At 48.1% G+C, this 15,268-nt stretch overlaps 1 protein-coding gene across 1 annotated transcript in view; it reads right to left on the bottom strand.

Annotated features, from left to right (window-relative positions):
- Positions 1-15,268, bottom strand: part of LOC8024741 (phosphatidylinositol phosphatase PTPRQ) — a 138,517-nt gene that overhangs the window by 62,996 nt on the left and 60,253 nt on the right. The window contains exons 9-10 of the mRNA XM_029977549.3: positions 7,196-7,492; positions 3,205-3,510 (exon numbers count right to left, since the gene is read on the bottom strand). Coding sequence (XP_029833409.3) covers positions 3,205-3,510; positions 7,196-7,492 — 603 coding nt within the window. The remainder of the gene's footprint in view (positions 1-3,204; positions 3,511-7,195; positions 7,493-15,268) is intronic.

Here is a 15,268-nt window from a genome sequence, read left to right as displayed (position 1 = left end):
ATGTTTTCGCATTAATAAGAGACTAGAAGTAATCCCTTATATGCACAAGATCTCTCATAATATGAAAAAGATAGCGAGGCGCTACGATGAGCCTGTTGTCTTTTCGGCGCCAAGTAAGATGTCGCAGTTATGCCCCAGATTGGCTGACAGAGGTGGGAGAGGCGACAAATGTGCGATAAATCACAGGAATAAGTACATTGAGTGCGCAGTCGGAGTGGTCTCTCGCATTCCGCTAAGTTGTGGACGAGAATACATTCGCCAGACTGGCCGGTGTGTCAATGAACGAGCACGCGAACATGCACTTTCGCTGCGGTCTACCACCGGGACGCACCTTCCTTTGCACTGTGTCACACGCATGTGTCAGCTGAAATTTGACAGCATAACCATTTTGGGCAAAGGGGCTGACAAAACTGCAAGGGAATTGCTAAAAGCCTACGAGATAGGAAAGGAAGGCGATAATTGTGTCAGTCGAACGTCGGTGTATTTACACAAGAAATAAATAACTTTTTGAGCGCGCGTTGTCGCTACGACTGTGTGGCTGTTTACCTCGGTGTTTTCTTTTCATTAAACGTTCAGTTGAAGTTCGGCGCTTGTCCTGTCTATTCCTCCCTTTTTCTGTGTATTTTTTGCGCACTGCTACCAGTTTGTATTCGATATCTTCACGATTTAGCTAAAGTACCTTAAACTTTAGCTAAAATAGCGCAGAATGAGCACAAAGCCCAAAGCGGAGCGCGCTTTGGGCTTTGCAGAAGCAGGCAACGCCAGCCAACGGCTGGCGTTGCCTGCTTCTTTAAGGCCCTCACATTGAGGAAGCACAGCTGCGACAGAAACACACCATGTTCATTACCAGTTGGCCAACTTTGTTGTCGGTCGCCCTGTTTCCCGACAAACCCGTCACATTGCGGGAACATCAGCAACACAGGCGACATCAACAATGTTGCTTCGATATGACAGCTTTCGGCAACAAAAACAGCAGCAACTTTTGTTGGACGACGCGTGTTAACCATATCGGCGGATAAGCGAATTTGTGCCGTGAACACAAGTTGACTGCACATATGGACCGACACACGGCGCGGCTCTGTTTACCAACACAGCCGGAAGGCCGCGCATGCGCAGCAGCTATGTGGGCAAAAGCGGTAAGGCTCGCTAGGTTTTCGCTATTGCGTTCTATGGCATGCGCTCCTTGTTGACGTTGTAGAGACGCGTCTAGCTTTATTTGTGCGTCGTATTTTCTGCCAACGTATGTCGTACGTTATGCCCGACCATTTGAGCTCGCTACCCGAGCCTAAACGGCAGCGGTATCGAGACGAACTGTGCGTGGACGGCGTTGCCTTCGACGATCCGTACGCCGTAAACAAGACCTGGTGCACTTCCGACGCGAAGTTGCTGCTCTTGACGTCAACGGCTCACGTCGTTGTTTATTTAGTTTTTTCGCTAGGCCAGTTGACGGACGCGACATGGAGCAGGCGTACAAGTCTCTCGAGACCTACGATTACTTCGAGTCGGTTTCCGCACTGCCGGCATGATCAGCAGACTTAGCGTATGCGGAAGTGTATTTATTAATTGATTAAATACACACAGCACCTTCGAGACAAGGTATGATATTTTTCCTATCCTCATGACCACAAGGCATGACAAGCGGTGACGCTTTGTCCGTTCTGCAGTAAAACGTTACAAGTAACGGCGTTACCGGTAACGCGTTACTTTTTTCAGTAAAGTAGTAACGTACTCGTTACTTTTTCAAAACAGTAACGGGTAACGTATTTACGTTACTATTTCAAGTAACGGATAACGTAGTTACGTTACTCGTTCCTTCTTCTTCCCAAGTCTTAAAGGAATTCCACTTCAATTTTTTCCGTGTTTTTAGGCATCAAGCCACGTGAATATCTGAGTTTTCTGCGTTTTTCTTTGCATTTTTTCTCCTGAGTATTTAAGTGAAGCCATAAAAAGACATAATAATCAAGCTCAGGTTCTGCATGAACATAATGCATACCTATACCGTCAAAACAGTAAAACGAGTTAAATCATATAATCAAAAAAGTAACGAAAAAGTAACGTACGTTACTTCTTATCGGTAACGGTAATGCGTTCCTTTTATTTTGAGGTAACGTAGGTTGGTAACGCTTTCCGTTTATTTGCAAGTAACGAGTAACGTATCTCGTTACTTTTTTTTCAGTAATGCTTACAACACTGCCGTTCTGTCGCCGATCTTCTTCCGCCTGATAGCGCGGGCGCATCGAGAAACCGACGAGCGCTTGGCCGGTGCTTTGTGCTCTAACACCCTGGGAACCAAATCCCGGTGATCTCGATCAGACGACGGTTTTGCTGCACATAAGCAAGCCTCGGGGCGGAGATTTAATGGAAGCCACACTTGCATTCAAGAAAGTGCTTGCCGCACGAGCGGTCGTCCGCGCGAGGCGACCATTATTTTCGATTCACAGATATTATCCACTTTCTGCGTCTTTCGGAGTCAGCCGGGAACTTGGGGAAACTCACCCCGCTACTTTTTCTGTACCTTTCGGTGCAATTAACGGCTACACAGCTTTGGAGCATGCTGAAATGCTATGACGCCCATGCAAAACGCGCGCCCTTTTGCCCACACCTCCCGGCTCCGGCTCGATCGCAGCGCCGCCGCAGCTCCGTGACGTCAAGCCCTGCAGACTTACCTATCAGTAAAGTGGTTGTTTAAGACCGTACTCAAATAGTGGCCTGGAAAACGCTATTTTACAATAATTAAGGCTGGCATGCAGCTAAAATAAGTTAATGAGTTTTTTTACTGCATAATTTGACAGCCGAAATTTGACAGCATCACAATTTTGGTCAAAGGGGCTGACAAAACTGCAAGGCGATTGCTGGAAGCCTACAAAATAGGAAAGGAGGTTGGGAATTGCGTCAGTCAAACATCGGTGTACGTATTTACACAAGAAATAAATAACTTTTTTGAACATGTGTTGACGCTATGACGGTGTGGTTGCTTACATCGGTGTTTTCAATAAAGGTTCAGTTGAAGTTGGGCGCTCGTCTTGTGCATTCCTCCCTTCGTCTGTGTATTTTTGCGCGCTGCCACCAGTTTGTAATCATGAAATAACTCGCCTGCATCGCTACATTGATTAGCAATCGAATGAAGGCTCAGATGAGACATGTTTGGATAGCAGCGAATAAGCTGGCTTCCAGAAGGTGCGATTTCAGGACACGGTCACTTACCGGCTTGTTGAGTTGTGAAGTTTGCCGAGAACTCTGGACCGGGTTTGACGGTCACAGCGTGTACAGAGATGATGTAGACGGTATATGGACGTAGCTCTTCGAGGTTGACACGCTGCGAAGACATGGGCACAATTAGTTTAATCTCGCTTTGTTCGATCGGACTGCACGGAAGGACCAGGCGCAGTGGTCTGTAGACGACCGCGTAATCACGAATGCGACCATTGGGCATGGCCGGTGGTAACCAGGTGAAGCTCGCCTGCCGTGCGAAGCTTCTTGTCATCTGAAGTTGCCGAATTTCGCTGGGCGCTGCATGGAAAAAGAAATGACGCAGATGTAACCCTCTGGTAATTTTTGTTTGTTCGTTGGCTCTTTCAATATACGGTGTTTCACTTCAACTGGACTGCTTTAATCAAGGGCAAGTAGCTTTTGCCTGTGCCTCACAACCGTCTAACGTTAAATTGCTTGAAATACGGCAGAAATATGACAGTTTCAGGTGTTTCCTTCTGAATCTCGCAGATTGTCGAGCGTCTGTAAAGCGCCTAACATTCTGAGTCCTTCTTCAGAGGCACCTTACAGGGACTCAGCGAATGATAACCGCTGCTGCTTCAAAAAGAAAGGAAGTGGCCGAAAGCTGCTGGAACGTCATGTTAAGCCGCCAATTCTGCGGCTCAGCATCTAGCGTTCGGCGCTTATCGTCCCTGCGTGGGAAGCCCCGCTGAACTTCTATATGGCGAGCTAGTATTCTAATAATTTGGCGCGTCAGAACGCCAAGAGGGGCACGTACACCAATCAAAGGGCGTTACAGAGAACGCGCTCGCCATTTTCAGTCGCGAAGTCGCTCGGGCTGCAAAAGCTTGAATCGTAGCTGAGATAGTCGACGTCGATACTGAAAATCTCAAGCAGAATAAGACCAAGTCAATCGGGCATATCAAATCGACGATGGTTACTGGTAACAATGATCGACATCTCCTTGTATCTAGTGTTTACACCGAGCCTGCTTACCCCAGCCAACCTTCAAACTTAAGTATTTTGAGGTCTGCACTTACTTCTTATCGCTAGTACCGGGCCCACGTTTGGTCTACGGGCCGGTGTCCTCTAAAAGAGCAGACGACAAGCAGAAACATTTGAAAGAGCAGACGACAGTTCGAACGATCAGGCGGCCATTTGAACTTGAAGACGCGCTGAACGTAGTCCGCAGGTGGTCCGAACAACTTGATGGTTTTCCCGCGTTCATGTTGGAACAAAACAAATCAATAGTAGCCGTGAATTCAACCCAAAGTGCTTGCCGTCCAAACAATCGCGGTCCGACGGCGTCTGGTTTTCCCTTTTCACGGCACATATCCACGTTCTCGGACGAACCGAGCGCGAGAGAAAACTAACCTTTAAACCTTTCTCGATTCTTTTTCTACAGCCCCAGTCGCAGCGCTTTGATGAGAAGGCAGGTTTTTGTCTGGTTTTCTTCAAAACAACGCAGAAATGCACGTCCCGCATGGTGACTTCCGACTACAGCCCCAGACCGGAAGTGCGCTCGACGCGCCACCAACGCGCCGTGACGTAACAGAGTTGAGTTCGTCTATACCTTATTATTTCATAGTAAATTTCGATTGCAGCAGCTAAGTCACTCCTTGTGACTTTTCAACGAAGTCATCACAAGTTCAGCACCCCCTTTTTACCTGTTTATTCTTATATTACTAGCGTGCAAGTTGCAACTATAAGCAGTGAGAGAGTTCAGGCGAGCTGGTAATCAAGCGACATCTTGTAAACCCTGAGATGGGGAACGATAAAAAAACGGACGAACACAACAAAATCTCAGAGATTTTGTTGTGTTCGTCCGTTTTTTATCGTTCCCCATCTCAGGGTTTACAAGATGCAACTATACTTGCCGAGTATCTTCGAATGAAATTCAATTAGTTTTTTAAAGTTCTCACTCTACACAAGATAGTTCGTAGTAAAATACATTTTCAAACGCGTATTTACTATTTAGTACCTTTGCTTAAATATTTTTGTTGAGTATTTTGCACAACACTGGTTCACACCCTATTTAGTAGCGCTACTGATCTCTATTGTAGTAGGCTGGATCGCGGATCGGGAGCCCGTCGCACTGATCTCTATGTCTATTTGCTGGATCGCGTTTGACCAGCTCCTCCTATGAACCGGAATGCGGTCACTGGCGGCCATCTTTAGGTAGATTTATATCATCTTAAGCCATCATAATAATATGGGGGTCAGCGCAATGGCGGCAGTCTGCCATAAAATAGCCGTAGGTCTAGTACACGGTACCGTGGGTGATATTTCGTGCTTGATTGAAGTTGTTCGACGAAGCAGATTCTTGAAACCCGGCGTGAACGGTAGCCTCATCTTAGAGGACCCGGCGAAAGTTCCTCGAAAGCGCAGCACCGGGGGAAAGCAGCGCAGCTCGCATCGAAAACAGACTCCGTACCGGCGTCTGCCTTCGATGCTCCTTTCGATGCGACTTTCAATGCGTGCTGTGCTGCTTTTCCCCCGGTGCTGCGATTTCGTGAAACTTTCACCGGGTCCTCAAAGGTCAGGCTACCGTTCACGCCGGGTTCTAAAAACATGTTTCGCCAAACAATTTCAATCAAGCACGAAATATCACCCACGCTATTTTGATGGCAGCCTGCCACCACAACTACCACAACGCTGTCTGCCATGGATGGATGATAGCGGCTGCAGCAGCTTATTTTGGCTAGAGGTAATATAACTCTACCTAAAGATGGCCGCCAGTGACCGCATTCGCAGAGCAGCAAACGCGATCCAGCAATTGTCATTGAGATCAGTGGCCCGTCGGTGTCGCCACCGGCGGCCATTGCTTGATACCAGGCAATACACGCAAAGTCTATGAGAGAAACCCACAAAGTAAGAATATTAAAGCATGTGCGCTGTGCTCGAAGGCGAGTATTTTATGGTGTGCTGCGATCCTTATGTTGGGTGTTTGGAGATCGAATCGGTATTTGTCAGATATTTGGTTGCCGATTAAAAACATCAAACGTACCAGAGCACCTACGACTGAACTGGCTCTTGTAGTGGAGTAAAAAAAGGAACGTGCCGTTAATGAGACTGTCCTCGGGGAAGCCTAGAAGTTGATGAATGACAAAGAAGTTCCATCTCTACAGCGGCTTTCCGGGATTGAGCAAATTCCGCGTAGCAAAGCCTTCGAGCTTGTCGTCTGCTAAACCCAACTCAACGAAACCGCCACCGACTCCGTGGTACCCTGCTACCCTCGTCTCACTGAGCTGTACTACATTTTTCCTCCAGCGGAGTCACTCTCGACCACAAAATATTCATTTACAAGAACTGCGAGGGCTGTCAGTTTTGATGTTTGTACGCAAGCAATTTGACGGGCTTATCGAAAAGCAGCCAAAATGTTCTAGTGCCGACAACAGCTTAGAAGCGGGGGAAATGATACTTTTTCTCCCTTTTTCCCATAGCGTTCTATGTATTTGGTGGTGTCAATCAATGACCGCCGGCGGCGACGCTCGGCCACAGCTGCCGAGGTCGCGGTCCGCGATCCGGCCTACTACAACAGAGAACAGTGAGTAGCACAAAGCAAGGCATACCCGCTCGGCACGCCTGCAAGTTCAGACTCGCCCCAGCATCCGCGCGCGCATTGGCTTCCACTCCGTGACGTCGCCTCCCTCTCGCCTTTGTACTTCCCTACTCTCCTCCTCTCTACGCGGCGCACTTCCCTTTCCACTGTTTTGTTCACAGACGGACGCCGTCAGCTTTTCCATGTCATGTGGCTATTAATGCTTACGCATTAATGAGCCCAATCAGGAACTATGCCAAAAGCGAAAAATGCCACCAGAATTAAACATATCTCCGTTGTAATGAAGTTGCCAATGATTACTCACGCTCAAGCTAATTTCTTCACATTCTTTTTTTTTTACAGTTGTTACCTTAAACATATTTGCACAAACGACATCTGTATCGTTCATTCGTGCTGTCAGTAATTCGGTGGGAAATGTCTCACCGGCAGGTGACGTGGTGAAGTTGAGCTCGGCAGCGACTTGAGAGCGACCCGCGTCGTTCTCAGCGTACAGCTTGGCCCGGTAGCGCGTGTAGGGCAGCAGGTCGCTGAAGCCGAGTCTCATGTCCCCCGTGGTGTGGTTCACCAGCCTGCTCTCCCACGGGTCGGCGCTGTCCAGTTCCAAGTAGTAGCGGCGCACGACGCCGTTGGCAAGTTCACAGGGGACGGGCCCCCAGAAGATCACGTACTCGTCACCAGTCCCTTTCGAGTAGTTCAGGGCCGTCGGGGTTCCCTCGGGAACTGTACACAAACATCAATCAGATTTAGGTTACCAGTGGTTCTCTCTAGTATTCAGCGTGCTGAGTAAGATGAGACATGTCCGCTCAAGTAAGCAACGTTGAAGATATTAGATACGTTTCTCGCAGTATAGATAGTTCGCACGCAGGGTGGAGAATAAATATCAATATGAATTAAAGCGTTATTTTAACGATACCAGTGTGACTATGACGAGTTAAAACAAACCTTTCCCGCAAAAGCAATTTCGAAACATGTTTTTTTACTTACCGTTTGTCTATCATTTAGTATTTGCGTGTGCATGTGTTTCGTATTTAAATCAAATAATCATTGCGCAAGAAAAATTTATAAGGCTGAACAGAAGGAAAAGAACCGCTCTTCAGAGCAAATTGGAGTGTTTAACCCAATTTTTACCTTTCACTTCAATCGCCAGCTAGGTAACATCCTTTGGCAATAAAATATGAACGCAAAAGAAAGAAACGAAAACTAGAAAAGTAATGTCCTATCACATTCAAGTGAGCACTCGACAGAAGAATCAAATATATTTTTCGACTATGCCAAACAAGTCAAGCTATTTTGTTTTATCTTGTATGGCGGAGATTACAGCAATCAAAGGTTGTTAATTAAACTGTACTTTACATTTACATTAATAATTTCTTCCGCATTGTTACCTGTGATCGGATGAATTGATCAATCAATCATATTGAAAAATTCATTTAGTAGTGAAGAATCACTGTTTTCTATTGCTACATTGATTTGAATCAAATGTAACCTGATTTAAAAAAAAATGAAATCTCATTTCAATCAAATAAATCTGATTTATTTTATGCCCCCCCCCCCCCCCCCCTTTGCTGTCACATATAAAAAAAAGAAAATATCTGAACGTCTCTCGACAACAAGTGGAGAACCCATCACTATGCAAGCTATTCAGGGTAGTACAGTCGGCCGCAAAATTTTGCGGGACATGGGAGCGCCAGCCAAACTGCATTGCCGCGCCGTCTCGTGGCCCGCTGCCTGGTGTCAAGACCCGCGCATTGCGCATGCGCGGTCTTTCATACTAGGAGGCTTGTCCTGTTCCCTGGCTTCCGTCCGACGCGCTCCCGATTACTGCGACCGGCGCAAGGTGCCGCTTCGTAACCGCTATGCATAGAGTTCCTGTATATGCTACCTACGGTAGCATTCCAGCGAAATGTTATCTGGGCTTCTAGACTCGTCATGCACAAAGTTGGGGCCGAAGTTGACGGAGCGCACCGATGGGCTCATCACGACGATGACTTGGCGCTTTTTGCGCCGACGTCCAATAGACGCGCTCCGCGAACTTTGGGCTCATACTTTGTGTTTGACGAGTTTAGGGCCCTTAGAAAGTGCACCGCGACGCGAAGAGGGTTCAAGCGAGCTTGGCTGCCCGTCGCGCCGGCTGAAGCAGACTCGCTGCACAGCGGTTGCGAAGCGGCATCTTGCGCCGGTCGCAGTAATCGGGAGCGCGTCGGACGGAAGCCAGTGAACAGGACAATCCTCCTAGTATGAAAGGCCACGCATGCGCAATGCGCTGGTCTTGACACCAGGCAGCAGGCCACGAGACGGCGCGGCAAGGCAGTTTGGCTGGCGCTCCCATGTCCCGCAAAAGTTTGCGGCCGACTGTACATCCAGCTAACGAGGAGGTCTAAAAATGGGCTTCCTCGGTTTTTAGCGATTCGAGCGTACTGCATTTCAAGAAAAACTCTGCCTCTAGATTCCAGGCTAAGCAGGGGCCTTGACCATAGCCTCCTCTATATTGACAAAGCCTAGCAGATCGCCTCGTGACGCGGCCGCCGAAAGTGAAAAGATAGAGCGGCAGACAAGAGGCATGTAACGGGCGCCCCGCTGCGGCGAGATGCCGAAACACACTTATCCCGAGCGATGGAATGTCCGCTCGTGCTTTTCGCGCTCCTCGGGCTACCGCTTCTTTCTCGTCGGGTTTGAAAACCATGTTTCGGGTCCTCGCCGCTGCAAAAGCTGTGCGCTGAATGCGAGACTCCCCGAGAAATTCTCTGTGCTACCCGATCCTCGCGCTCCAAATCTTCGACCGGGCATTCCATGGCTCCGTCATCGAATTGCCAGGCTTTGTCAGTATAGAGGAGGCTATGCCTTAATTAAACAAGCATTCGCAAGGAAGCAGATGCACGCTCGATGCCAGGAGCACGGGCTCGCATAGTCTCAACAGCACAATCCATTTTTGGTGAAGCCTACATACAGCCTGATCCGCAGCTCTAAAGGCGCTGTTCACATTGAGGAAACAGTTGGACAAGTCTGTCCATCAACACGAGGGAAATATGTTTTCGGCAACCATGTCACATTGAAGCAACAACAACTGTTGGGAAACGTGTTTTTACTGCCCGACAACCGTCTTCGCCGATTTGTTGTCTGACAGTCGGACAACAGCCTGTGACACTGTGACACTGCGCTCACGGCGCGCCAACACGGGGAACACTCCGCTATCTTGATTGTTTACCTTCGTTCGTAGCGGCGCGGCGCCGCAAGAAATGGGACTCCACAAAGTACCAGTGCCTTCGAAGGATCGGAAATTACCACGGAACGACATCAATGACTGTGATTAGAAAACTCGACAGAGGGAGTTTTTCCCACTGTTTATTTTATCAAAATGTTCTTCATTCGCTGACGAAGCAGCTAGCCTTAATTGAGGAATATGAGATCGCTGCTATGTCCGTGATTTATGGCATCGAATGAAATGTTTCTGTCCGGCTCTGTCTTTCATGTAATTCCTATTTCTATACTTCGTTTCAGCTGTGTCAAATTGTGTCAAATTGAGTCAGCACCGGCAGTACCCCAAAGTTTCTTTTGCAGCGTGGTGTTGAGCTGAACTGACAGTGTTTTTAAAACTGCGACACCGACACGATCGGCCTTCATATCGATCGCTAGAATAAATGTGTTTCAACGCTATTTTTGCTGCTATATGTAATCGCTTCATTATTCAAAACGTCCCCGGTATTCTTGAAACAATAGACCGATCTCATCAAACGTTCGGCGCATGCGTGACGCCGCCATAAGTTTAGTTCACAGGAGACAAACGGCAGTGCACGAGAGAGCTCCTGTTGTCTCGTGCTCCACACGCGCAGAGCTCCAGCGAGTTTGTCGCACGCGCAGAAAGACTAAAGTTCCCTCGATGCATTGCGGCAGCGGTGGCGTAGTCAAACTGGCTGGTGAGATCGGTCTATTCAGGTGTCTGGCAGGAACTGTTTTCAAGTTCCAAGCATCAAAAATGAGGATCAGAGCGCTCGTTTTCATGCTTCGATTTTTTAATCGCTCGCTTTCGTGTATGATTTTTATTAAATTTTATTAACGGGTGAGCAGGCATGCCATTTTAATTCACTAGCAGCAGGGATGGGCAGTATTTCAAATACAGGTATTTGAAATACGTATTTCAAATACTTTGTGTATTTTGAATTTGTATTTAATTACAAATTGGGTAATGTATTTGACGTGTGTATTTAAATACTAAAACGTGGGTATTTCAAATACAATTGTAATTAAATACAATTTTGTGGGCGAAAATACATCCCTCAAATTTATTGTCACTGTCCAGAGCAGGAAGAAAACTACGTTCTGCACCGAATGCAGTGTCTCTCAATCAAGCACAAGCGTTTAGTGACTTTGTGATTACGGTGCTAGTCCAGGGCAAGAATAGTGACGAAATTGACGTTCACAGGCAGACTGGCTAAATCAGTGCCTGTGACAACTTTGGGTGCTTTCCAGCCTAATTTCCATCCATATTTTTGCATGGAACATTCTAAATGCGGGGGTCGTCCAGATTTTCGTAACTGGTGCGAGTTGCAACTATAAAAAATTCTCTAGCTAGTGCTGCGCGTCTCGGTCGTCTCAGTTCCTTGTTGGTCTATACCAAAACGTAATCGACAAAAAAAGCCGCTTGAAGCTTTGTACGTTTTTCACCTATTACGTCCAAGCTGATTAAATTTCTTGTGATTATATTTCTATTACGTTACTAGAGCCTCGCACACCAACTAGCGAGTGTGCGATGCAAAATTAAAATGAGATACCCAGAAACCCCTTGCAAGTGCCCTGAAGTGGCTGACGAAAATTTTGAGGAATGTATTTGGAAAAGTATTTGGAGGACACCAAATACATTTGGTAGTATTTGTATCTTGTAATTAAATGCTTTTTTGGAAATGTAATTAGATTTCTAATTAAATACGTTTTTGACGAAGTATTTTGTATTTGTATTTCGATACATATTTGGATGTATTTTGCCCATCCCTGACTAGCAGTAATGTAAGCGGCTCTCTCGGCAGTTCTAATTTCTACAACCCTCTGAACGTTTACGACCGTAGCTGTTATCATTTCGACAATGCCTTTGCGTAATTACGCAGTAAAAACATTCATAAAGTTATTTTAGCTGCACGAGAGCCCTAATTATTGTTAAATATCGTTTTCCTGCTAAAAAAGCCATTTGGCTCCTATAGGAAAGTAAACGACTTAGTACAGTTTAGCCATACGGATCACACGTTTGACAAACGGGTCACCCGTTTGAGCCGTACTGGTCGCGTGTTTGAGCCATGCCGGTCAACCATTTGGGCGAAGGTGTCACTCGTTTGGGCATACAGTCACTAGTTTGGTCAAATGGATTACTCCTTTGGGCAAACGGTTCACCCGTTTGAGCAAGCGGGACACCCATTTGTTCAAACGGGCGACCATTTTGCACTAGCGGGTGACCGCTGAAAGTAAACTGCACCGGTTTAACCAAACGGATCCCCTCCTTAGGTGGTGAGCCCGTTCGATACTGAAGTACAGAGTGGCAGCACGGGTACGTCCGTTCGACCCGCATGCAAACTCAGAGAGCTTTTTTGAATGTTAGTGCACATGTCATCAGTGTAGGCCAAGCTACGAAGTAGCAATCTCCACACAAGAGCCGACTCCGCCTCGATTTGGACGACCGCGCGCGCGCTGCTGAAATGTGAACGTGGGATTCTCGAGCATTGTTAGCTTGCTGAAGATGCAAGGCGCTGCTTTGTCGTCGCAAATACTTTGTCCATCGAACGCCTGCGAAGTCGTTCCAGCGCTCGGTGTAACCTAAACTGCTCCTTTCAACAACCACTAGCACAGCATCGCAAACTTCCGGGAGCCTCTTGCAACATAAGGAAGCTACCGGTGCTCGAAATTCCTACGCTTACAATTTAGCAAAGTGAGCGCTGTCCACCAGATCGAGGCACAGTCGGCTCTCGTGTCGCGGTTGCTACGTCGTTGCTCTGGGCTAGCACCGACATTCAAAACAGCTCTCTCGACACAGCATGCGGGTCAAATAGACGATTCTATAACGCGATATAGTGCATCTACAACGTGTCAACAGTAGTACTCACCTCGACCGGGGCGTAAGGAGCGGAGTTATGTCCGTCGACGCCCGCGTCGAGGACGACGAAATATACATTACAAACACTTGTTAACACCCGAAAAATTCCAAGGACACCTCAGTACTTCTTATGAGTTGTGAATGCGAAAGCATGAATGTCGTTCTTCCGCTCCCTTAGTTCGTCTGCGGTGTACTGGAGTGAACGACCACGTTTCGCTACAGCCGAGGTTGCGCCCGCCGACGATATAGATGCGTCAGGTGCCGCCATGTTCCTCGGCGCCGAGGGGAGCAGAAGCTAAAGCCGCTCTATCCTGGGAAAGGTGGCGCCATTCATTGTTATGGAAATGCTCGAGACACCTGCCGCGCGCCACTTCTGGGAAGAACGTGGCGTCTGAAATCCAGCTCAGTACTGCGCTGTGCCGCCATGATCTCCCCAAGGGAGGCACGTTGCACGTGCCTTGCATCGACGCACCTTGCGCTACTTTTAAAACACAAAGGGGCTTTAGCAGAAGCGGCCGCAGCCCCCACCCCCCCCCCCCCCCCCCACCTCCGGCAACGCCTGACACGAGAACGGCGGCCGTGCGCAGGTTCTCGTGAAACGCCCGCAGCCCTCTCCCCTCCGGCAATGCCTGACACGAGAGCGGCGGCCGAGCGCGCGCTCTCGTAAAGCGGCCGCAGCCCCCCCCCCCCCCTCCCCTACCCCTTTCCGGCAACGCCTGACACAAGAGCCGCCGCCGAGCGCGCGCTCTCGTGAAGCGGTGAAGCGGTCGGCAATGGCTATTTAGGAGCCGTTTCGCTAAGCCAATGGAAGAACAGGCATTTCTTTCGCGTTTTTTTCCGCGGTTACAGACGCCTCTAGCTCCGCTCCATCTGATAGTTAATGCTTTCGCATTAAAATATATAATTAATCGTTAGTTCCGCGCTACCTTAGGGTCGTCGAATTACCTAACTGTTCTGCGAATTCCTCAAATAAGCAAGCGCTGCTGCTGATATTTTATCTCGTTTTTTTTTGTTTTTACTTAGAGTTCACAACCCCACCATGTGTTGTGATCGTGGTGCTATACACCAACTCATGTTTACAAACAAACCGGATCGCCCCTAGAGGACGCCACCGGCGCCGCCATGCGCGGTGGATGGTGGGCAAGAAGCCCGCCGTCGCCCATAAACAAACCATTGAATTGCATTGTTGTCGGCGTCGGTGGGAGTCCCCGTGCTCTTTTTCGCGTTGAAATTGTTGATTCTACGTCCTAACAATGTCTGACTACTTGAGCGGCTTCAGCAAAACTAACGAGGCAAAACTTTGCGTGAATAATGAATGGGTGAATGGAGAATGGGTGCGGCGATTCATTTCACGTGGACGCCGCAGAATGGGCGCTAAAGCCTGACTCCCACGATGAGATTCTGCTCGCTATTTTCAGTCGCGACGTCGCTCGGACTGCAAAAGCGCGGACTGTAGCTGAGATGGTGGACGTCGATACTGAAAACCGCAAGTAGAATCGGGCATTACAAGTCGGTGATGGCCACTGGTAACAATGATGAACATCTTCTTGTACCTGTTTACACTTAGCCTACTCACCCCAACAAACCTTCAAAAGTGTTTTGAGGCCTGCACTTAGTTCTTATCGCAATTACCAAGTCAACGTTTGGTTCACGGGCCGCTGTCGTTTGAACGAACTGACGACAAAAAGCAGCTAAGTTTGAAAGAGCAGACGACAGTTCGAACGCATCCGCAATGGAGTACGGGCAAGAAGCACCGCGTCCCGCGTCAACAAACCATTCGAATGTCACGTTGTCGGCGTCTGTGGGAGTCTGCATACTCTTTTTCGCGTTGGAATTGTCGATTCTACGTCCTTATTGCAATGTCTTACCATTTTAATCGCCTGAGCGAAATTATCAAGCTTTGTTACGCCGCTAAACTTTCCGTAAATAATTTGGCGTGCGGCGATTCATTCGCATGAACGCCGCAGAATGGACGCCAAAACCATGATGAGATTCTTCTAGCTATTTTCAGTCGCGACGTCGCTCGTGCTGCAAAAGTGTAGAAGGTAGCGGCGATGATCGACGTCGATACTGAAAATCGGAAGCGGGAACAGACCAAGCGTAACAAGTCGGTGATGGCCACCGGTACCAATGATCAACATCTTGTATCTACTGTTTACACCGAGCATACTTAATTCTTTTGAGGCCTGCAATTACTTCTTATTGCAATCACTGGGTCAAAGTTTGGTCTACGGGCCGCTTTTGTTTGAACGAGCAGACGACAAAAAGCAGACACGTTTGAAAGAGCAGACGAAAGTTCGAACGACCAGGCGGCCGTGTGAATTTGAAGACGCACTGAACCCATGGGTGGTCCGGACAACTTTGCGGTTTTCTCTCGTTCATGTTGAAGCACAACTACATCTGACGAGCACGAAGTGTTG

The sequence above is a fragment of the Ixodes scapularis genome, unplaced genomic scaffold (assembly GCF_016920785.2).
Source record: "Ixodes scapularis isolate PalLabHiFi unplaced genomic scaffold, ASM1692078v2 PGA_scaffold9__187_contigs__length_104089568, whole genome shotgun sequence".
Taxonomy (NCBI): domain Eukaryota; kingdom Metazoa; phylum Arthropoda; class Arachnida; order Ixodida; family Ixodidae; genus Ixodes; species Ixodes scapularis.
This window is presented reverse-complemented; position numbering and strand designations above follow the sequence as displayed.